General features: G+C 37.9%; 1 protein-coding gene across 1 annotated transcript in view; it reads left to right on the forward strand.

The window, feature by feature from the left end:
• The first annotated feature begins 1,357 nt into the window (after window positions 1–1,357).
• The window catches only part of YEATS2 (YEATS domain containing 2), an 84,281-nt gene continuing 61,618 nt past the window's right edge, over window positions 1,358–24,020 (forward strand). Inside the window, exons 1-7 of the mRNA XM_054581189.1 lie at window positions 1,358–1,393; window positions 10,021–10,437; window positions 12,775–12,892; window positions 16,518–16,615; window positions 17,037–17,129; window positions 20,490–20,735; window positions 22,250–22,365. Coding sequence (XP_054437164.1) covers window positions 12,793–12,892; window positions 16,518–16,615; window positions 17,037–17,129; window positions 20,490–20,735; window positions 22,250–22,365 — 653 coding nt within the window. The 5' untranslated portion in view covers window positions 1,358–1,393; window positions 10,021–10,437; window positions 12,775–12,792. The remainder of the gene's footprint in view (window positions 1,394–10,020; window positions 10,438–12,774; window positions 12,893–16,517; window positions 16,616–17,036; window positions 17,130–20,489; window positions 20,736–22,249; window positions 22,366–24,020) is intronic.

The following is a 24,020-nucleotide window of genomic DNA, read 5'->3' on the forward strand; positions in this document are numbered from 1 at the left end:
CAAGGAGGTCTTTCCTGGCCTTTCACATAAGATTGACTGTAAATTTCAAAGGACAGAAACTGTTTTGTTTGCTTTTGATTCTCAGTGCCTAAACACAGACTAGAAATGCAATACAAATTTGCTGAACAAATATTGTTAAGCTGGTTTACCCCTACTAGACCTAAACCTCTTGATTCCCTTATCATGCAGGACTTTGGAGTCAGGTCCTGGCCCTCTTATTTATTCATTTAACAAGTACTTTTTCGGCCCATACTATGTGCAATGCTCTGGGCTTGCTATTGGAATTGAAAAAGTAAATTCTTTCAAACATGTTTATTAAACATTAAATACATCCAGAAAGTTGGTAACATATGTAAAATATAAAGCAATTACAAAGTGAACCTTCTCTAAACTTACCACCCCTCTCCAGTGGTAAATCTTTACATAATGAGAACAGATCAAAGTGGGACAGAAACAGATCCCTGGAGACCATTTGGGAGGCTAGAGCAGTCCAGAGCAGAGAGACGAAGGTAGTACAAAGTAAGGGAAAGGGTAGGTTGGGCTCAAGAGATATTAGGGAGGAAATCTGGACTTGATAGATTGTCACTCACTAGTTATGTGACCCAGATAAGTCCAATCTTTTGAGCCTCAGTTTCTGCACCTGTGAAGCAGGCTGGTAATAACTACAGTTATCTGTATTCCTAACTCCTAGCACAAAGCTTGGTACAAGATGACACAAAAATCATAGCCACTGTGGTTAATCCTATACTGTGTAAGCTTCACAAACACTGGTAGAATGAATATTCTGTCAAACTTGGAGTTGGAACCTTTCATTTCCTGCGGGAGGGAAACGGTAAGTGATGGTGACTGTGCCAAACCGATGGCCATACTCCCCGGGAGAAGCGGCCCTGGGCCACAGTCTGGGCCAAGATCAACTCCCATCCTGGCCCCGCCCACATTTCAGCGGGCCCCGCCCATGGGCAGCGCGCGCCGCCGCCGCGCGCGCCCTGCCCCGCCCCTGCTGGTGACGTGCGCTGCCGAACGGGCCGGGCGGGCTACACAGAACCTTGTGCTTCCGCACGTTCCGGGGTCGGTGGGGCTTCGTGGCGGGGTCGCCGCGCTTTGAGGAGTTTCGCCCGCTCTCTCAGCTCCCCCGTGCTGTCTCACGGAGTCCGGCTTGGCCTGCGTTTCTGCCGGAGTCCAGGGAAAGGGTGAGTGTTGGCGGGAGCTGGATGGGACCGACCGGGAGCGCGCTCCGCTCTCCGGGGCCTTGTCTGGGCGGGGGCGGCGCGGGCACGTGCGCGCCCCTCCCCCACGCCGCCGGCCGCGCGGCCCCGGGTGTGGAGCGGAGGGAGGCCGCGTGTGACTGCAGAGAGTAGAGGACCTGGAGCGGGAGGAGGAGGCTGGCTCCCTGGTGAGTGTGTATGTCCGGAGGGTCTCCGAAGCGGAAACCTGGAGAGTGTGTGTGTGTGTGTGTGTGTGTGTATGTTGCGGGATGAGTGTGTATGTCCCGAGGGTCTCTGAAGCGGAAACCCGGAGTGTGTGTGTGTTCGCGGGTGCTCCTTCTCTAAAGGGCACAGCGCTCTCTGAGGGGATGGGGGTCCCTTGAGCCCCAGTAGCCAGAGCTTTCGGGATGTTAAGCTCGGTGGCCTGTGATAGGATTGGAGACAAGATGTGGCCCCAGCACTAGCAAGTCGTGCATTTACCCACAAGAATCCTGGAATCTCCCTCCAACCTGTCGCCATCCCTACCGTCCCCGTCCCCCGTGTAGGACAAGTAGGGTTTAGAAAGGTTGGAGGATCTTCCACAGATGGTGCCCGAATTAAAACAGGAAAGTGTGAGACAGTGCGGGGTTGGAGTGGAAAGCTTGGGAAAGTGAGTACTTGGAAGAAAGACTGGTTTGGTGGGTTGTGGCCAGATTGCAGAAGACAATGAGGTTTATATCATAACATTTTTTTCCTGTTATGAATGTAATTATGTTAAAAATACAAAGTGAAGGAGGAAAATATAGCCAATAATCCCTAGAGTTTGATATATGTTAGCTAGTATTTTCATCAAAGCTTGTAACTTATAACAATTAAAGATCACCTACAATTTTCCATTCCCTTTTCTTGTTAGCATGTGAAATGCGATATAATAAGTAGTATTCAGCACTATTATTTCCTCTTAATAAGCAAGTAGCAAATATTCATCATGGAAAAATTTAAAAATAGACAAGCAACAGGAGAAAAAGTACCCAGTTTCCCTGTCTACAGAGATTATCAATGAGTATGTATTTTTGGCTGTGTATATTCTTTCAAAAATAGAAGCAGATGATGACCTGGTTAGGAATTCTGTTTTTATGGGAATCCTTTGAAGGTTTCAAGTAGGTAGGGCTCAAAATCTGACTGCTATGTGGAGACCAGTTAGGACGCTGTTTGCAGTATCTTGAACTCCATGATAGCGAAGATAGAGCAGGATAAAAAGATTAAAAAGTATTTTGGAGGAAGAATGAACAAGACATGGAAATGGATTGGCTAGGGAAAGGGAGACTTCTTTGCTTTTCAGTATTTGCTTTGAGCAACTTGGACTAGGTGGTGCCATTTACTGAGAAGAAGAATGGAAGAGAAATTTGAGGTGGGAAAAATCGTGAGTTTTGAAAAATTATGCTAAGTGAAATAAGCCAGTCAGAGGAGGACAAGTATCATATGATCTCACTTATATGTAGAATCAAATTAAAATAAACTGACCAGCAAAATCGAAACAGAGGCATAGATACATGGAACAGACTGACAGCTGTCAGAAGGGAGGGAGGAGGAGGGGACTGAATGAAAGAAAGGGAAGAGATTAGCCAAAGAATGTGGGATGCTTATGCATAGCCCAAGGACACAAACAACTGTGTGGTGATGGCTGGGGGAATGGGAGCAGGGGCTGGGTGGAGGTGGGCAAAGAGACGGAAAATCGAGACATCTGTAATAGTGCCAATAGTAAAAAGAAAGAAAAAAATCGTAAGTTTTGGATGTATTAAATTTGAGATGCATATTAGTTATAAAGTCAGTATGTTGAGGCAGTTGGACGTATGGGTTTGGAACTCACAGAAGAGAGCCTAGCGCTGCAGATAAAAATTTGGGAGTGTTCTGTTATATCTTTGATATTGACGATGTCAAAGTTTTGGGAGTATATGGGATCACTTAGGGAGAGAGTATAAATAAGAGGTGAAAATAGAGGCTCAGGCACTCCAATGCTCTAAGGTCTGGTAGAGGAAGAAAGACTTGTAGTCGTGAAAGTCAAAAGAGGTAAGTAAGTTTCTGGAAGATGGAAAATTGATCCTTTTATCAGCATTTCTAAGATGTTTGATAAGATATACAATTGGATGTGGCATCATGGAGGGGTTTTTTAATTTTATTTTTAAAAATCCTTACCTGAGAGTTTGTTTCTCTTGATTTCAGAGAAACGTTGATCAGTTGCCTTCTGTGTGCGCCCCGCCTGGGGATCTAACCTGCAACCTAGGTTATGTGCCCAAAGTAGGAATTGAATCCACAACCTTTTGGTGTACAAAGCTGTAACCCTCTGAGCCACCCAGCCAGGGTGCATTGTGGAGCTTATTGGTTTTGGTCATTGGCAGTACTCTCTAGAGTTCTGGAAGTGGAAGGTGGGAAACGGATTGGAATAATTAAGTGGGATGTGAAGAAGTGAAGACAGTGAGGGTGAATTAGAAAAAGTACCCGTTTTTCAAGACTTCTTATTTCCATCTACCCCAAAACTAAATTTGATAGATGAAAAATGATGTCTTATTTAATTTTCCATTCCTTGATTACTAATATGGTTGAAGGTTTTTTTCACATTTATTGATCATTTATGAATTTCTGTTCCTGTACTCTGTGCTTTTTGGTCAATTTCTGATCTCTGGGGTTTTTTTAATTGTATTTTATTGATTATGCAATTACAGTGGTCCTGATTTTTCCCTTTTGCCCTTCTCCACCCAGCATCTACCACTCCCTCAGACACCCCCCCCCGCCATTGTTCATGTCCATGGGTTATGTGTATAATAAGTTCTTTGGCTATTCCATTTCTTATACTGTACTTTACATCCCCATGGCTATTCTGTAACTACCTATTTGTACTACTTAATCCCCTCACCTCTTTACCCATCCCACTTCTTCCACCTGGCAACCATCAAAATGCTGTCTGTTTCCATGATTCTGTCTTTGTTCTTTTTGCTCAGTTTGTTTTTTAGATTCAGTTGTTGATAGAAATGTATTTATTGCCATTTTATTGTTAATAGTTTCAATCTTCTTTTCTAAATAAGGCCCTTAAACATTTAATATAGCAATGGTTTGGTGATGATGAACTCCTTCAGTTTTTTTTCTCTTGTCTGGGAAGCTCTTTTTCTGCCCTTGAATTTGAAATGATATCTTTGCTGGGTAGAGCAATCTTGGCTGTAGGTACCTGCTTTTCATGACTTTAAGTATTTCTTGCCAGTCTCTTCTAGCCTGCTAAGTTTCTTTTGAGAAATAAGTTGACAGTCTTATGGGAACTACCTTAGAGGTAACTAACCTCTTTTCTCTTGCTGTTTTTAAGGTTCTCTCTTTATCTTTTAAACTTTGGCATTTTGATGTTGATGTGTCTTAGAGTGGCCCTCTTTGCCTCATCTTGTTTAGGATTCTCTGTGCTTCCTGGACTTGAATGTCTATTTCCTTTGCCAAATCAGGGAAGTTGTCTTTCGTTATTTTTTCAAATGGATTTCCAATTTCTTGCTCTTTCTCTTCTTCTGGTACCCCTATGATGTAAATGTTGGACTTCTTGAAGTTGTCCCAGAGGCTGCTTATATTATCCTCACTTTTTGGGGGTTCTTTTTTCTTCTTGTTCTGTGTGGTGGTTGTTTGCTTCCTTCTGTTCCAAATCACTGATCTGATTCTCAGCTTCTTCCATACCACTGTTGTTTTCCCGTAAATTGTTCTTTATTTCATTTTCTTTAAAAATCTTATTCATTTATTTTTAGAAAAGAGAAGGGAGGAAGAGAAATATCAGTGTATGGTTGCCCCTGGTGTGCCCCCTACTGCTGACCTGGCCTGCCATCCAGGCATGTACATAGACTAGGAATAGAACTGGTGACCCAGGCTGGGTACTGGAGGTGTACCCTTCTTGTGGGCTGAGTACATCCTCCTCTTGTAGTTGAGCCTTGGTTACTGTTGAAAGATCAATGGGAAGGATTTACCCAGGCCAGAGACTGTGACCACTGACTACCAGCCTTCACCCTCCATGGAGGATCAGCTGTGCATGGTCAGGGTGGTGGTGCTCTGATGTGGTCTATGGCTGTCCACTGGGTGCAGCGGCTCTAGGGTGTCCCGGGTGGTGTGGGCCAAGGTCATCTCCCACCTGTGTTTTGCCTGTGGACACACTTCTTGAGCTATAAAGCAATATGAGATGGCTGCTACTTGTGCTGGGCTTGAAGATTCCCAGGTGAAGCCAAGCTGTGAATCTAGGCTGGCTGCTACTAGTGCCGGGCCTGGGGCTCACTGAGGCCAGCTGTTGCTTTGTTTGATAGGATTTAGGAAGTTGTGAAGGTAAGCCAAGACCAACCATTCACATGAAAAAGCATCTTGGGTATGCCCCTTGGTTGGGGCAGAGTCTCTGGGGATCTCCTAGGTGAGTCAAGCTGTGTTAGCCAAGTTGATGGAGTCTCAGATGTGGCACCAGCTTACTGGCTCTGTGCAGGAAAGGTTTAGAAAAGAGACAATGGCCTTTGCTCGCCTTGATGCCAGACACTTCAGCTTCTCCTTATATACTACACCGGTGCCTTTTAAACTGCTACCCTGGTGCTGGAACTCAAAAGAGAATAAGTCTGAGTAGGTGAGTCTGTGTGTGGGTTCTTTAGGAGAAACTGCTTGGGGTTTTAGCAGTTTCTTCCACCAACTCAACCCCTGCCGATTTTTGCAGCTGGAAGTTGTGGGGACTTACTGTCCTGGTACTAGAACCCTGGGCTGGGTGCCTGGTGTGGGGCTGGGCTTCTCACACTTGAGATATCCCTCCCAAATTTTTGTCTGCACCCCTCCTAGCAGTCTGGATGGATGTGGTTTCTTTAATTCTGTAGTTGTCAGACTTCCATTCAACTCTTTTTCTGACAGTTCTGAGTATGGTTGTTCTATATTTTAGTTGTAATTTTGATGTGGTCATGTGAATAGACGAGTCATGTCTGCCTGTGCCACCATCTTGACCAAAAATCCCCTAATTTATTGTCAAGAGTTCTTTAGATAATAAAAAATATGTTGCTGACATAGTGGAATCGTACAATATTTGTCTTTTTGTGACTGGCTTATTTCACTTAGTATAACATCCTCTAGGTTTATCCATTTTGTAGCATGCGTCATAATTTCCTTTTTAATGCTGAATAATATTCCTGTGTATGTCTATATCTATTTTGTTTATCCAAATGTCAATGAACAAGTCTATGTTTTGGCTGTTGTGAATAATGTTGTTTGTATAAGACTATAGAGAAAGGGCCAAAGAATTATAAAATCATTATTTACATCTTAGAAACATTCGTCTTATATGGAAGCAGATGGAAAATGATTTTGCTGCTTCTTCCCACCCCCCTTTTTAAAATCAGATGGGCAAAGTTATCTTGTAAGAGAGCACAAAATTCAGTGGTTCTAATGAGATTCAAATGCCATAAGGATTCATAGAATTTTATATTGAGAAGATACCTCACAAAGTACATATGTAAGGGCCTTACTTATCAGATCTTACTCCTTCCCCCAAGAATTGGCCACATCTTGTAAAATGTGTCTGCAAGATAGGATTCTAGGACTATGTTTTATGTTTCCTTTGATATGAGAACTAAAACCTTTTACTAAGAATTTTTAGTGACTATATATTTCATAATTTTTGTAATTTGAACTATTTTTCTCTGGGTTTATTTCCAAGTAATGAATATTGAAAGGTTTTGTTGTGTTTTTGGTTTTTAACCTTTTTCAGAAACTCCCTAATTTATTTGAATGGATAAGATACTGGTTAGTTTTAATTTTCTATATTGTACTTGGGAGGAATGTGTCTTTTTTAAGGTTAAACAGACAATATTTACCATTTATAATGAGGCTGTTTCAATGAGATAACATTTTTAAGTTATAGGAACCAGCATTACATATTTTTCTATATTTGGATTTGGTTCCATGGTATGGAGAAAATTTTTTCTCACAGACAAATTAGAAACTGTAACAGATTTTTTTTTTAATGGTTCACAGTACCATCTCAGTATTCTTTTTAATTTCATCTAATTCAAAACCTTTAGTAGGATATTTTGTTTCAGAGTTGAATCTGATGAGATCTAGCTGCTGCTCACATTTCCTTTTCATAAATTTTGAAATCAGACAAGAAGAATCCAAAACTTAATATTACCATAGGTCATTTGTTACACATTCCATTCAGTTTTTACATGATGATGATCGCATACTTCAGCAGATCTTAGCTAGCATGTACTTGAATGTGGCATATGTATACTTTAGTATTGTTCTTGCTAGGCTGAAGAAGAACTGAATTATTTAAAAGTGCTCAGTATTCTAGTCCTAAATCTTCCTACACATGTTTTTTGGAAGCTCAAGTGTATGCCCAAAGACGACAGGAGAAGTTTGCTTACAAAGAGTTAGGCATGAAATAGGAATTACCTATTTTGCTGTGTGTGATGCGCACTTTTTGCCCAAATTTTTAAAGGAAAAATAAGGGTGCATCATACATGGGTATAATGATCACATGCCATGAGTGTAACAATCCCTTATATAATGCTCACAAAACCGTGGCTGCACATTATACATGGGAGCATGTTATACATGGCAAAATACAGTACCTTGGCAGAACAAGTTAACTCACTGGTGATTTCTTCCTTAATCCACCCAACCCCCTCCACCAGCAAATTCTTCCCTTTTTTTCTGTTTTGGTCCTTCAGTTTTAGAGCAAAAGTTAAAAGAGAGTTTTTGCTTTAATCCCTTAAGTGAAAAGTAAAATAAAATACTGTTTTCTTCAAGGATCCCCAGCCTTTCTGGGAAAGAGCCACTGTCATTCTTGAGATTACTTGAGAGGGGTGGTGGGAAGAGAATGTACATGTTATGAGGTCCATGGAATGGGTGAAGATGATTTTATACTCCTCATCTTCACAGGTAATCCCATAAGCTCTTAGGAAACTAGAAGACAGGTAGGCACTGAGAAAATGGTATGGCACAGAAACAGATTTGGAGATTTGTTGGCTTGTTTTTATCTCTGATTTTAGATTTATCTGAGAATAAGACCTTTTTTTTCTTAACTACATTAAGGAAAAAGAAATGAGGTTTATTGATTTTTTTTTTTTTTTTTAAGAATATATTCTTCATGTAACTGCCTAACAGTTTTTTTCAGGTTGTCTAAAATGAGTTGTGGACCAATTGGAGAAGGCCAAAAGACTTTACTCTCACTTTTTAAAAGCCTCGAAAACAGAAAACAGTATTTAGATTCAGGGTCTCTACAAAGATAAAGATTCACAGTATTTTGAATTAAATCAAGTAGGCAGTGATGGTGAATAAACATTAAATGGCTTGATTAAGTATGTTTATTGATGCTGAAGGGCTTTAGAACATTTTAAAGCTTAGGGGTATTACACAAGATAACAGTTATAGGAAAAGCATTCCTTTTAAAATTTTTTTATTTTTATTTTTAAAATTATATTCATTTTTAGAGAGAATGGAAGGAAGGGAGAACGGGAGAGAAACATTGATGTAAGAGAGAAACATCGATTGGTTGCCTCTCCTGTGCACTCCAATTGACTGGGATCAAACCCAAACCCAGGCTTGTGCCCTGACTGGGAAGTCAACTGAGGACCATTTGCTTTGCAGAACAATGCCTAACCAACTGAGCTCACTGGTCAGGGCAGAAAAATATTCTCTCATATCCAGGTTTTACATATGCATTTATCATATGTGAGTTTTTCTCCCAGCTGAATCAAGTCAGTCTATGTCTGGGATGGGTGAAAACTGGACTGACAGCCCAAGAGACTTTTAAATTGTTATTTTGGGATTTTTGGCCAAAATGGAAGTGTAAGTAGATATACTTTGCGTCCTCACACAACCAACAAATTAAAAAACAATAAATAACCAAAATTGCCAGAAAATCAAACTGTGTGGAAGTCCAACAACCAAGGAGCTAAAAAAGAAACATACATCCAGACAGGTAGGAGGGGCAGGGACAGGCAGCTGGCGGGAAGTGGTGGGGAGAGGATGCATGGCAACATGGCAGCTGGAGGACTGGGTGGGTAAGGCAGGAGCTGGCGGACTGGGTGGTCCCACATTTACATGCGGATAAACCAGGAGGAACAACTGGGGAGCAAGACAGATCGCGAAATCCAGGGTTGCAGTGTAGGGAAATAAAGCCTCAAAATCTCTGGCTGTAAAATCCTGTGGGGGATGAGGCGGTGGGAGAAACTCCCAGCCTCAAAGGAGAGTTCGTTAGAGAGACCCACAGGGTCTTGGATGTACACAAACCCACCCACCCAGGAATCAACCCAATTTGCTTGGGGGTAGTCGAGGAAGTGACTAAAAGCCAGCTGAGAGCTGAGCAAGTGGCATTGCTCTCTCTTGGACCCTTCCCCAACATACAGCCTCACGATGCAGCAAATGTGGGTGGCCCCATCCTGAGGAATACCTAAGACTCCACCCCTTCCAACATAAGAGGTGCCCTGAGACAGAGAAATAGGGCCCAAATGAAAGAACCTGATCAAAGCTCCAAAAATAGAACTAAGCAATGAACAGATAGCGAACCTATTAGATGCATAGTTCAAAATACTGATAATCGGGATGCTCACTAAATTGGTTGAATATGATCGCAAAATGGAGGGAAAAGTGAAGGCTATGCAAAGTGAAATAAAAATAAACAGGGAACCAACAGAAAAAGGGAAGGAAACTGGGGCTCAGATCAGTGATTTGGAGCAGAAGAAAGAGATAAACATCCAACCAGAACAGAATGAAGAAACAATTAGAAAAAATGAGAGGCTTAGGAATCTCTCAGACAACTTTAAATGTCTCAACATCTGAATCATAGGTGTTCAAGAAGGAGAAGAGGAAGAGCAAGAAATTGAAAACTTACTTTAAAAAGTAAGGAAGGAGAACTTCCCCAGTCTGGTGGAGGAAATAAGACTTCCAGGAGATCCAGGAAGCTGAAAGAGCCCCAAAGAAGCTGGACCCAAGGAAGCACACACCAAGGCACACCATAATTATATTACCCAAGATTAAAAATAAGGAGAGAATCTTGAAAACAGCAAGAGAAAAGGAGACAGTTACCTGCAAAGGAGTTCCCATAAGACTATCAGCTGATTTTTCAAAAGAAAACTTGCAGTCAAGAAGGGGCTGGTGAAAACTGATCTAAGTCATGAAAAGCAAGGACCTACATCCAAGATCACTCTATCCAGCAAAGCTGTCATTTAGAATGGAAGGGCAGAGAAAGTGCTTTCCAGATAAGGTAAAGTTCAAGGAATTTATCATCACCGAGCCTTCATATGAAATGATAAAGGGACTTATCTAAAAAGAAGATGATCAAAAATTATGAACAGTAAAATCACAACAAAACTCACAACTATCAACAACTGAACCTTAAAAAAAACCCCAAAACTAAGCAAACTACTAGAACAGGAACAGAATCACAGAAATGGAGATCACATACAGGATTATCAGAGGGATGGGGGAGGGAGACGAATGGGGGAAAAGGTACAGGGACTAAGAAGCATAAGTAGTAGGTACAAAATAGACAGGAGGAGGTTAGGAATAGTATAGGAAATGGAGAAGCCAAAGAACACATATGTACGACCCATGGACATGAACTAAGGAGGGGGTACAGGACAGAGGAGATTAAAGGGGAGAGAAAAATGGGACAACCGTAATAGCATAATCAATAAAATATATATAAAAATAAAAAAATAGTTATTTCTGTTTTAACTTTGAATACAAAAAATCTTTAACATTTCATTTTCATTTATTTTAAAACTTTGTATTACCTCAATAAATATGAATTGTATTTTTGCCTTAGGTTGGGTACATAATCTCTATGAGTGATAGACCAGAGGTTTGGAAATCAGAGAGCTCTTGTCTTTTCTATGTCATAGATTAATACTCTAAGAGGCAACTCATGTAACCATCCTGGACCAATATTTTAACCTGTGTATCAGAAGATGCTCACTGCCCCATAGGGGAGCCACTAGCCATGAATGGTTATTGAGCCATTGGAGTGTGGCTAGTTCAAATTGAAATAGACTCTAAGTTTAAAATACACACTGGGCCCTAGCTGGTGTGGCTCAGTGGATTGAGTACCCACCTGTGAACTGAAAAGTCACTGGTTCAATTCTGTCAGGGCATAGGCCTGGGTTGCAGGCCAGGTCCCCCATCGGGTGTGTGAGAGACAACCAGTTAATGTATTTCTTTACACATTGATGTTTCTCTCCTCTTTCTCCCTCCCTTCTTGTCTCTCTGAAAATAAATTTTTTAAAAAAATAAAACGTATATTAGATTTTAAAGACTAAGTACAAAGAATGTAAAATATCTTAATTGTTTATATTGATTATATTGGAATGATAATATTTTGGGTATATTGGTTGAATAAAATATAGTATTAAAATTAACTTTACCCATTTTTTCCCCTCTTACGTGTGGCTGCTAGAAGATACTAAATTTGTGGTTCACATTTCTTTTGGACAGTGCTGGGCTGGACACATATCCTACACTGATTCATGACATATTAATAAGTGCTCAATGAAACAGTTTGGAAGAGGAGCAGCGTCCAGTAGAACTTTTGTTTGTTTTTTGCCACTGTTGTTGAGAGAGGGGAAGGAAGGGAAAATGAAAAGGAGAGAAACATTGATTTGATTGGTTGCCTTTTGCTCCGACTTAGGACCGAACCCACAACCTAAGCATATGCCCTGACTGGGAGTCGAACCAGCGAACTGGTGACCTTTTACTTTGTGGGCCAATGCCCAGCCAATTGAGCCACACCAGCCAGGGCTAGAACTTTATATAATTAAATAAATATTCTATGTCTGTGCTGTCTAATATAGTACCTAGTGGCCACTGATGACTAGTTCTGAAATGTGGGACAAAACCAAACTTTAAATTTTATTTCATTTTAATTAACTTTAAATAGCCATATATATTGGTAGTGGCTAATGTATCAAGACAGTGCAGATCTAAAAGATATATTAGATTTTAATATGTCTATACAGTTTGTGTTTACTGTAAGTAATAAATGATCAGTAACAATATTTATTGAGTACCTGTTCTGTAGCAGGTACTTTGTAAGTACCACAGAGAGGATTTATATAATAATAATAATAGTAAGTTAGTTATTTAGACTTTACATTGCTCATATTTAGGATTGTGCCTGATGCATTGTGAGTTCCGAGATACTGTGTGGGCTTACCATGTTTTCATTAAATTCTGCTCCCTTTCCTTTTTCTTTCCCCTTCCCCTTCTCTTTCCCCTCCCTTCCTCTTTTTTTTCTTCTTTCCCTTTTCCTTCTGATGGCCCTTCTGTGAAAACCTGGCTCCTTTTGAGAAGTCTGAATAATGTGCTGCCTTGTTAAAGGATTTTCTCTTGGAAGGAAACCCATGCTTTGTTACAGACGATGATACGAGGATAATTTCTTTTTTAGTAAATTTTCAAAGTTGTGCTTTTGGCTTTAGAAGGAATATGTACATATTTACCCAGATTTTTAAGTGTCAGTATTCCCTTTGTATGTGTGTACACATATATTTGTAAGTACTAGTTAGTATCGAGCTATTTTATTAATTAATTTATTATTGTTTCACAGTGAAGAACGGATGTCATCATGTCTGGAATCAAGCGAACAATCAAAGAAACTGACCCTGATTATGAAGATGTATCTGTGGCCCTTCCAAATAAGCGGCACAAAGCAATTGAAAATTCAGGTAGACATTCACCTACTTAGGAAATTATTTATTTCTGTGTTGGCACATGTCTCCCTGTGAAATTTATATGAGCTAAAATGAAATGCATTTCCACTGTTGTATCTAATTCGAAGAGGTTTGTGAGAGGGATTAACTGAGTGCTCTGTTTAATTATTATTAATGCCACACACAATTATACCATGTGTAGCATAAAAGAAAGGAACAGTCAGGTAGACAGTAAACGCATCAGTAATGAGAGAAGCTATAAGTTTTAGCTATCATACGTTAGGTATAATCATAAAGTCTTATGATACGTGTACTATAATGTGTTACATGAGATGATTATAGGTGATACATGGATGCAGGTTTGTATGTTTGTTTTTAAGATTTTACTTATTTTTAGAGAGAGGGGAAGGGTAGGAGAAAGAGAGGGAGAGAAACATTAATTGGTTGTCTCTCATATACGCCCCAACCAGAGACCAAACCCGCAACCCAGACATGTACCCTGACCGAGAATCAAACCAGTGACCTTCTGCTTTGCAGGAACAATGCGCAACCAACTGAGCCACAGCAGTCAGGGCTGGATTAAGGTTTTATATATTAATAGTTATAAATTATTTTAATGTCTATAGAAAGGTCTGATGAGACTTGTGGTTTCATGACTGTTGTTGCCAAGATAAGGCTAAAATTATTTTAAAATGTTATTTAAGTGTTTTAGTTAGATGTTTCACATGGTTGTCAGATGTGATGGGTATCTTGAAGATGGTATATGAATGATGGAGAGTCGGGAAACACTGATCTAGTTTACCCCTGCATGTGAGGGCTAGTAGTTAAGGCTCAGGAGCATTAAATTACTTGTTCAAGATCATATAGTTAGTTGAAGAGCAGGTCATCAATTAAGTGTCTGTAATTACCCAGCATGTTTCAGGCTATCGCACAAAAAGGTGCTAAATTTGAGTTTTTAAAACAAATTATTACTGAAATTTATTATTCTTTTAAATAATAAATCTATATGTTAATAGTAAGAGCTGAGTAAAGAAGGTGTCAAAGTCATAGAAAAGGTGTTGGAGCTCTGCAAAGATGGAGTTTAAGTAGTAAAGAAAATTCCAGTCTCTAAAAGTTCAGTCAAGTCATACTATACCCTCCCCCTGACCCGCCCAAAGTGTTTGTGGATCAAAAATTATCAAGTCTAATTCCAAACAGTGAAAATATTTCACTGCAACTTTCCCTCCCACTGAGTTGTAATTTTATTTATAAGGAAATGTCATTTCCTTTCAGAAACAAGCCAAATAAATGTGAAAGTATCATGAAACTCAAATGTATCACATGGCATAACTTTTTAAAAATAAAAACAAGAATAGGGAAACCTGAATGTTTTAGTAAATATCATAATTTCACTAAGTTCCCTAATACTCAGCCAAAGCAGGGACAGTTTTTTGTTACTGAGTTACAATTTGCTATTCTCCCTCTTGGTGTCCATATTCTACCAAATTCCCAACCATATTTTTATTTTTCAGAATTTTTCTCAGAGTAGATTTGGTAGGATGCCTCACTTACATATATTGTCTTATTTTGTTTGTTGTTTGTTTTGTTTTTACTTATTCCATGAAAGAGATCATTTAAAAGAGTTTATTTATGTAGAATAAAATAGCCTTCACTGATTTTTGTCTCTAGGGAGACTTTCAGTCTTCCTTAAGTGTATCTGCTGGTTTCTGCATACAAGGTTTCTGTAAACTAGGATATATACAGTAATAATAGAAAATAATTCTTTACCTCAAATATGAGGAAAATCTGTCCTTTGCCTCTGCAGACATATCTACAAGACTGTTTAGACCTCCCTGGCCGGTGTGGCTCGGTTGGTCAGAGCGTCATCCTGTAACCGAAAGGGTGTGGGTTTGATTGCTGGTCAGGGCAAATACCTGGGTTGTCGGTTCATACATGCTTGGTCTGAGCATGTATGATTCCTGGTCCAGGCGTGTATGGGAGGCACCCAGTTGGTGTTTCTCACATTGATGTTTCTCTCCCTCCCTTCCTCTCTCTGTAAAAGCAATGAAATAAAAACATCCTTGGGTGAGGATTAAAAGAAAATTTTTTTTAAGAATGTATATATTATTACTAGTTTCAAATTGCCAATCTAATGGCATATTTTATGGGAAGAAAGTGATCTGGGTGATCAGAGTCCAAATTTCCTCTTCAACTTTTCATATACTCGAAAGCATGGGTGGTGATTTTTCTCATCTTACAAATACAGGATCATTCTGCAAAGTCCCAGGTTCAGGTAGTAATTCAGCTTTTCTTTTTTTTTTAATTCTCTTTTATGGAGCTACATATTTTGATAATTTTACCTCTGAATCGCTTATTACTTTGAATAATCACCACCTGAAACCTTCAGAGGCATTTTGTTTTCTTTTAAATTCTTTCTTCATATTCATTCCTTTGGGTAGTTGTGGTCAGAACTGCCGAATTGCTTGCTAGATCCTTCTCTACAGAAGGAAACTTACTGTGTTCTTATGTTACTGCTCTAGCTAACTCTTTACTGTCTTTCTCCTGACTTACCAAATACTTCTCTCAGAATCTTCATGTGTTTCTTTTTATTTTTTGGTAATTTTATTTTAGTTTCACAAAGAAAAATTACAAGAAGTACTTGTATATCTTCTATTAAAACTGCTAGTTGTTTACATTTTGCCTCATTTGGTTTATCATTCTCCCTCACCTCCAAGTGAGGATGCATGCACACAAATGCATGCATGTATGCATGTACATGCATACAGATGTATATGTACATCATGCTTTCTAAATCATTGGGAAATAGCACACATGTAAACACTTCTGTGTATTTCCTAAGAACATTCTCTTATGTAACTACAGTATAGTTATCAAAAGCAGGAAATTTTAACATTTACCCATTACATTATCTAATCTGTGGTCCATTTTCAAGTTTTACCAGTTATCCCAGTATTGTATTTTTATAACTATTTCTCCCTCAACAGGATCACACAATGCATTTCGTTGTCAATATCTCTTTAGCCTCTTTTAATCTCTGCAACCATTCTTTGACTTTAGTATTTGAATAGTAATGTTTGAATTACATAGGCCAGTTATTTTATAGAATGTCCTTCAGTTTAGGTTTGTCTGATGTCCTGTGATTAGTTAGATTCAGCTTCCTTGGCAGGAGTGCCACAGAGTGATTTAGTTAAAACACACGAGGTCAGCCCTGGCTGATGTGTCTTAGTGGATTGAGCACCAGCCTGTCATCTGTGAACTCTTAAGGTCTCTGGTTTGATTCCCAGTCAGGGCAGATGCCTGGGTTTTGGGCCAGGTCCCCAGATGGGGAGCGTGCAAGAGGTGACATATCAGTGTTTCTCTCGGACATCGATGTTTCTCTCCCTCTCTCTGAAAATAAATAAATTAAATCTTAAACCAAAAGAAAAAAACAAAAAACAAAACCACTTTTAAAAAAACAACACATGAGGCCAGTTAGCCCCAATATTAATGATGTTAATTTTTCATCATTGGCTAAGGTGATGGCCACTGGGTTTCTCTGCTTCAGAGTTACTGTTTCCTGGGTTTCGTTTTTGCTTGCTGACTTAAATCAAGACAGCCACTGATTAATTAGACCGTGGATTATTTTGTATTCTTTGTGTAGCTCGAGATGCTGCTGTACAGAAGATTGAGACTATTATCAAGGAACAGTTTGCACTTGAAATGAAGAATAAGGAACATGAAATCGCAGTCATTGACCAGGTATAATGATCAATTAAACAAAAAAAACTATTGAAAAAAATCTGTACATGATGACTTGACTTTTTTTTTAATGAAATTGTAGGAAAAGATAAATTTAAAAAATTACCTGAACTTTCATCCCAAAAGATTATTCCTCTTTGCTCTTGTGCTCAAATCTTTGTGGACATTTCAATGACTACACATGTGTACAAATAAATAGAAATATTAACATGTCTATATACTCCTGCAAAAACATTGGTTTTTGCCCTTCTTTCAGATCTTTTGCCAATCTGATAGATAAGTGGGAAATGGTCATTTTTATTTGTTTTTGATTATTAGTGAGGTTGAACTTTTTTGGGGTCATTTGCATTTGTTATGAATTACTTGTATACCTGTCCTATCATTTCCATCTTTTAAAGTAAGAGTTAACATTTGCTTTCAGCGACTGATTGAGGCAAGAAGGATGATGGATAAACTTCGTGCCTGTATTGTAGCAAACTACTATGCATCTGCGGGACTTCTAAAAGTTTCTGAGGTAAGCTTTCCTCATGTGCAGTCATTTCTGGCCATTCATGTTTGTTGTATGAAGGGGAAATTAGTGTTGATTTGGAATTCTTGCCTTTGAAACATTTTTTTTTAAGGATCTTTTAAAAAAAATTTATCGATTGATTTTGAGAGAGAGAGAAACATCTATTTGTTATTCCACCTATTTATGTGTTCATTGGTGGTTCGGGATATGTGCCCTGACCAGGGATCAAACCTGCAACCTTGGTATATCAGGACAGTGCTCAAACCAACTGAGCTACCTGGCCAGGGCTTGAAACATTTTTCACATTGACCGTCAAGAGTTCAAGAAACCTAGCTGACTTTCCTGGGAATGTACATAAACTTACTGTGCTCAACCATAATTTTTTTTTTTTAATTCTCACCCGAGGACATTTTTTTTTCATTGCTTTTTAGAGAGAGGGAAACATAGATGTGAGAGAAAAACATCGATTGGTTGTCTCTTGCACGTGCCTGGACAGGGATCATACGTAACTGGACTGGAGATCAAACCTGGTCATGTGCCCTGACCAGGAATCAAACCCACAACCTTTCAGTTACGGGACAGTGCTCCAACTAACTGAGCCACATGAAGCAGGGCAACCATAATTCTTTAGTCATACCTCTCTACATTGTCAATAATCCTAAATAACATTTTTTTCTTTTTTACTTAATCCCACTCCTCCTAATATTTAGCAGTGTTGTTAGGCTTTGCAGATATAAAAATAACTTGCCTTATTCCTTTTCATTTTATTATAGTTGGCTTTGGAATGAGTTAAAGATTGATTAATTTTCCTTTGACCTTTTACAACTCATGAATGGTAATTTTCTTCTTTGAGATTTGCCCTGTTCAAGAAGCCAATTTCCACCTCACTCCCCTGCTTTTTATAAAATTTCCAATACACTGAAAAAGTTAAATAAGCATCTAGTAATGCATCACTTAGACTCAACAATTTTAACATTTTGCCATATTTGCCTTATCTATTTTATTTTTCTCTAAAACATTTGAAAGTAAGTTCTAGGCATCATGACACTTTACACCTAAATATTTAAATATGTATTTCCTAAAGGCCATTCTTCTGTGTAATTACAATATCTAAGAGAATAATTCACTAATACTGTCTGGTAACCAGTCCAGATTTTCCCAGTTGTCCCCAAAATATCTTTTAAAGCTGGTTTGTTTGTTGATTTGTTTTTTTGAACAAGCATCTAATCAAAGTTCATAGCTACATTTGGCTCTTTTGTTTCTCTATTTTATCTAGACTGGTCCTCCCACCTTTTTTCCCTCCAGGATATTGACTGACTTGAAAAGACCAGGCCAGTTTCCTTGTAGACTGTCCCACATTTTGAATTCATTTTTTTCCCCTTGGGTTATTCCTTCATTCCCTCTATTTTTCTATAAACTGGAAGTCAAGTCTAAAGATTTGATTAGATTAAGGTTAAGTCTTTTTGTCGATAATACTTCATTGGTGACACTATATACCTCATGTTTTACATAAGGAGACATAATAGTCAGGTTGTTAGTGATAATACGTGTAATCATTTGGTTACTGTAATTACCACTAGATCTTACCAGTTAAAAAGGAATAGGGTAGGATTGGACAGAAGCAGAACGGATTGTTTGACATTTTGATAATTTCAACATAACTTTGTTCTTTTTAAAATTTCTTTTTTTAAGGGTTTTTTTTTTTTTTTTCCAATTAGAATTAGGTCATTCTTTGGGACAGCACTGGCTCTGTGAGAATGGGGGGAGGTTATTCGGCATACTTCTTTGCATCGTTCCCTGTGGCTTTTATAGATAAGAGATACCTTTCATGTTTAGGCTCTCGTGCCACCCTGTGAAGATTTAGGGTGCCTGGCATTGGTGGTACTCCCGACGTTGTCTTAGAGATATCTGGAGTATTATTAGTTTTAGATGGTACATAATTGTCTCTTCTATTGCAGGAGTTTCCATAAAATATTAAAGCCTGAACTACTTTTCTGCAGCTACCATAACGCATTACTATAGCTTCGTTGGCTTTAGACAACAGAAATTTATTATCATAATTTGGGATTCTAGCAGTCTAACATCAAGGTGTTGACTGGGCCATGCTCTCTCTGAGAGCTGTGGGGAAGAATCCTTCCTAGCCTTCTAGCTTCTAGTGATTGCTGGCAGTTGTTGGTGTTCCTTGGCTTGAGCCTCATCACTCTAGTTTCTGTCAGTGTCTTCACAAGGATGTTTTCCCTCTGTGTATCTTCTCTTTCTCTCTGTGTTCAAGTTTCCTTTTAAAGGAACATTAGTCTTTGGGTAGGGCCTACCCTAATCCAAATGACTTCATCTTAACTTGATTACATGAGCAAAGACCGACCCTGATTCCAAATAAAGACACATTCACAGGGTTGGGGTCGACATAAGTTTTTGGGAGACACTATTTCACCCAGAGCAGATTCTGATGTCATCTGTTATGTGGCCTGCTATTGGATTCAACAAAATGGACATCATGATCCAGTGATTGCATGACATAGGACTGTAGCTACTCTGAAGAGTTCGTTTTTCACTTAATGTTTTCTTCCTTTTTTTCTTTTTTTACTATTAGCAGTTTTTAATTGTGCTATTTATCATCTAGGAATGCACTGATTTTTATCTGTTTTATTCTGATTAGGATGTATTCAAGGATATTTAAGTATATTTTTGTCTATTATGATCTGTCATTTATTTTTAGTTTATTGTAACAATATACTTATAGCTCTAAAATACACTATTATTGAAATTCAACAACTTTGTTGCTTTGACTCTGAAACAGTAGTCTCAGGCTCCTTTTTTCTTTCTAAAACAATTATTTTAATAGCACAGTTTTTAAAAACTGGGCTTCCTAGGAGATAGCTACAGTATCACATTATATAACCGAACACACTGTATTCTGAATGCCTGTAACAAGATACAGAAAAATACCCTAGGCTTCAGTACTGAATTGAAGACAAACTTTATTAATCATTTTAAAGCATTCTATTCTATACACATTTTTATTTTTATTTTCTTACAGGAATATTTTATTCAGAGCTGTTGTATTTATGTAAAGCCATTGAAACTTTTTTTTAAGTCAAATTTTGTTTTTCATATGTTAACTATATATTTACCTTCAGAGGACTTATATCTTTAACTTTTGGTTTTAGTACCTTTGCATAATTAGTTATCACTCTTTTGTTGGTTCACGCCATGTTAAGGAGTTTGGACTTCATTTTATGGGGATGGAGAGATCTTGAAAGATTTTAAGCATGATCCTAAAATAGATAAGGGTTTTAGAAAGATCAAAATTTTGCCTACTTTTGGTGAATTTGACTACATCTGTTTTGATTGCTTTTGTTTTTGCAGGGATCAAAGACTTGTGATACAATGGTTTTTAATCATCCTGCTATCAAGAAATTTTTGGAATCACCGTCTAGGTCATCATCTCCTGCCAATCAGAGATCAGAAACACCATCAGCCAATCATTCTGAAAGTGATTCTTTATCTCAGCACAATGACTTCTTATCTGATAAAGACAATAACAGCAATATGGATATAGAGGAAAGACTCTCAAACAACATGGAACAGAGACCAAGTCGAAATACTGGAAGGGTATAGTTGGATGGATGGGAGGGAGCCAAAGGAGAAGGGAACTAGCATTTACTAGACTATGCACATGGTATTTCATTTAACCTTCTTTGGAACGCTGGGAAACAAGTTAATTATATCCCTTTTAGAAATGGGGAAACTGAGTCTCAATTTGTTACACTTGACACGAGTATCAAAACAGTAAAGTGATATTTGTCCACAAGTATCAGAACCTATGTCTTTCTGATTTTAAAATTCAGGGTTGCTGTGTATGGCACAACTTCTAGTGCCAGTCACATAAATATGAAAGAAACCTTGAGTCGACAGTGCTGTGACCTTGCCCAGGGTCTTCCATTCTTTTATGTTTATTCTAAAGAGCAGGGATTCTTCAGCATTTTCCTCTGTTTGATTTTCCAACTTTACAGTCTAAGATGCCTTGATAACTGGAGGAAATGTGATGAATAATAAATAGAATTGAAAACCATTTATTGCTCTTTGATCCTACCAACTCGTGGAGTTGCCATCTCAAGGTGCTCTGAAGTTCTTAGATAATATTTGGTTGTACAGATGAGACCAAAGGTTTTTCTCAGTCAGGTATTCTGATAGAGCAGATTTCCAGGTTGCTTTCCACATACACAGACATCAAGGATTTAATTTATTTTTGATAAAAATAAAATTTAAAAAATTTTCTGATTATAAATTCATGTATTCATTGCTGAAAAGTAAAAGGAATAGAAAAATTACTCATAATGCCACCACTCAAAAATCAGAATTCTTAATGGTTGGATTTACTTGTCTTTTTTAGTATTATTTTTGGAAAAATACCATATATGTTTTTCTTTTAATAGTTAAAAAGAATTTAGGTTGTGCTGGTCATTGGATTTAGGAATTTATCATCTTTTATGTAATCTACATGTTTATGTTTCTGTAACAGATATTTAGTACTTACTATGCTTCAGGCACTTTTCTAAGAACTGAACAGTACAATCATGTGAGGTAAAAACTATTATCATCCTTATTTTATAGGTGAGGAAATTGAGACAGAGAAGTTAAGTAATTACCCAAGTTTTTCACATCTAGTACATGGAAGAACTAGACTTTAAACCCTGGCAGTCTCCATAGGCAAACTTTAATCATTATGTTTATATTACTTCTCATTGAAAATGTTTTGATAATACAGACATTTGAAAAGAAAGTAAATTCCATTGAGCCCTTTCCCCATTCCCATTTTCCAGACGTAACCATTGCAATAGTTTTCTTGTGTATCCTTCCACATCCTGTTTGCATATACAAAGCAGATGTGTATGCCTATTTAAAAACACACCTGTACACATGGAATTATAGTGTATAAACTTTTGGTCTCAACTAATGCAAAAATGATAGTGAAATTACTCTGTTGTGCTCTGAGGTGCCACAAAGCCACAGAATTTTGTGATAAAAAAAAATCCGAGTTACTCCATTCATACTTTGTATGATTTTGCAGTTCCTGCGTACTAAAAACTGTCCAGGTTGAAAATGAAAATTATGATTTCTTTCAGGACACTTCTAGTGTTACTGGCTCCCATAAAACAGAGCAGCGGAATGCTGATCTTACAGGAGATGAAACTTCACGACTTTTTGTAAAGAAAACAATAGTAGTGGGCAATGTGTCCAAGTGAGTATCCAGTTGAATTGTCTCATTTTTCAGTTATCCATTTATGTTACTAGAACTCTGGCATAGTCTTAGCATTACAGTAGATGGAGGTTTTAGGGATTCTTTTTTTCCAAACTCTTAGTTGTTTTGAAAGTAAGCTAAGATTTGGACTTGAGACTGCCTTACTTTGTCTGCTAATCTTTGACATAGAATAAAATTGTGCTTGGTAAAAAATTTTAAGACATGGGCTTTTACACAAGCATGTAAGTGTGGATAAATTTGAAGGAATTTTTAACTTCTGACCTAGTTTTAACCTTAGGGGCCTTAGCAAGTTCCTAAAGATGTTTATTGGTTGCCCAAATTGAAATGTTTCAAATTTGTAGCAAAAGATTGCAGAGCAGGTCTTGAAGACAGAATTCTTCCAAGTTAAAGGGCTTTGTCTTTAACGGTATGATCTCATGCTATTTCACAGGAACGTTAACATTTGTGCTAAATATATATGAAAGGAGAAAGATACAAATCTTCAGTTAGCGTAAGAATGTTATTTCCTCAAAGTCTTATTTGCCCTTTTCCAACCTCAGGTACACTTCCTCTGTTTTCTCTCATCATTTTTCTCATATCATCATTTCCTATTTTCATACATTTTCCCCAAGTCAAACTGGTATCTCTTTTATGTAGTAAGTCTTATTGGTTTTATACCTTAAGTAGTTGATGTTCAATAAATATTTGATTGATGAATAAATTGCTGTACTTATGGAAGTTATAATTCGATTCAATTATTAAAATAAAGGATTTGGAATTATAAAAATTATCTGGGGAAAAGTCAGATTGGGGGACTCTTCTAAGCCCCTGTTAATGGACCACTAATAACAAACAAGATGTATATTAAAAATCTCAGGATACCATAAACAAAGATTGTTAATGATCTATGTCAGGGATGTCCAAGCTGCAGCCACATGCCCAGGATGCCTATGAATGCAGCCCCACACAAAACTGTAAATTTACTTAAAACATTACTTAGTTTTATTAATTAGATATGTACATTTTCTATATTAGTGATCACAAGCTTGGGACCTGCTCAGCAATTTTAAAAGACTATCAAAAGGGCTGCTATATATTATGTGAGGAGTTTTTTTGCTCTGTGGTGGTTGGATATCATGAAAATTCTGCATGGACCATTTTTTTGCTTATCAGTTTTCATTAATGTTTGTGTACTTAATGTGTGGCCCAAGACAACTCTTCTTCCAGTATGGCCCAGAGATGCCAGTAAATACAGCATGCATAAACCAGGTGAAATTAAGTAAGGAAAAAAGACACAAATATTAGAAATGAAAAATATTATAAATACTGCACTATTAAAGAAATAAGAAATTATGTACATCTTTATACCTATACATTTGAAAACTTAGAGGAAATGAAAAATTCCTACAAAAATACAACTGAAAGTGACTCAACAAAGGAAAACTGAATAGTCTTAGAACTACTAAGTAAGTGTAGATTTTTAAAATATTCCTGTAACAAAACAAAACAAAACCTCTTGGCTTAGATTGTTTTACAGTCTGAGTAAACAGATAATTCCAGTGGTATACAATATCTGGGGGAAAAAGGGATTAATACCAACTTACATTATAAGCATATCCTTACTTTGCTAATAAAGCCTGACAGGGAGTGCATAT

Source organism: Pteronotus mesoamericanus, unplaced genomic scaffold (genome assembly GCF_021234165.1).
Source record: "Pteronotus mesoamericanus isolate MK-2021 breed Mesoamerican mustached bat unplaced genomic scaffold, CSHL_Meso_final contig_116, whole genome shotgun sequence".
In the NCBI taxonomy this organism is placed as follows: domain Eukaryota; kingdom Metazoa; phylum Chordata; class Mammalia; order Chiroptera; family Mormoopidae; genus Pteronotus; species Pteronotus mesoamericanus.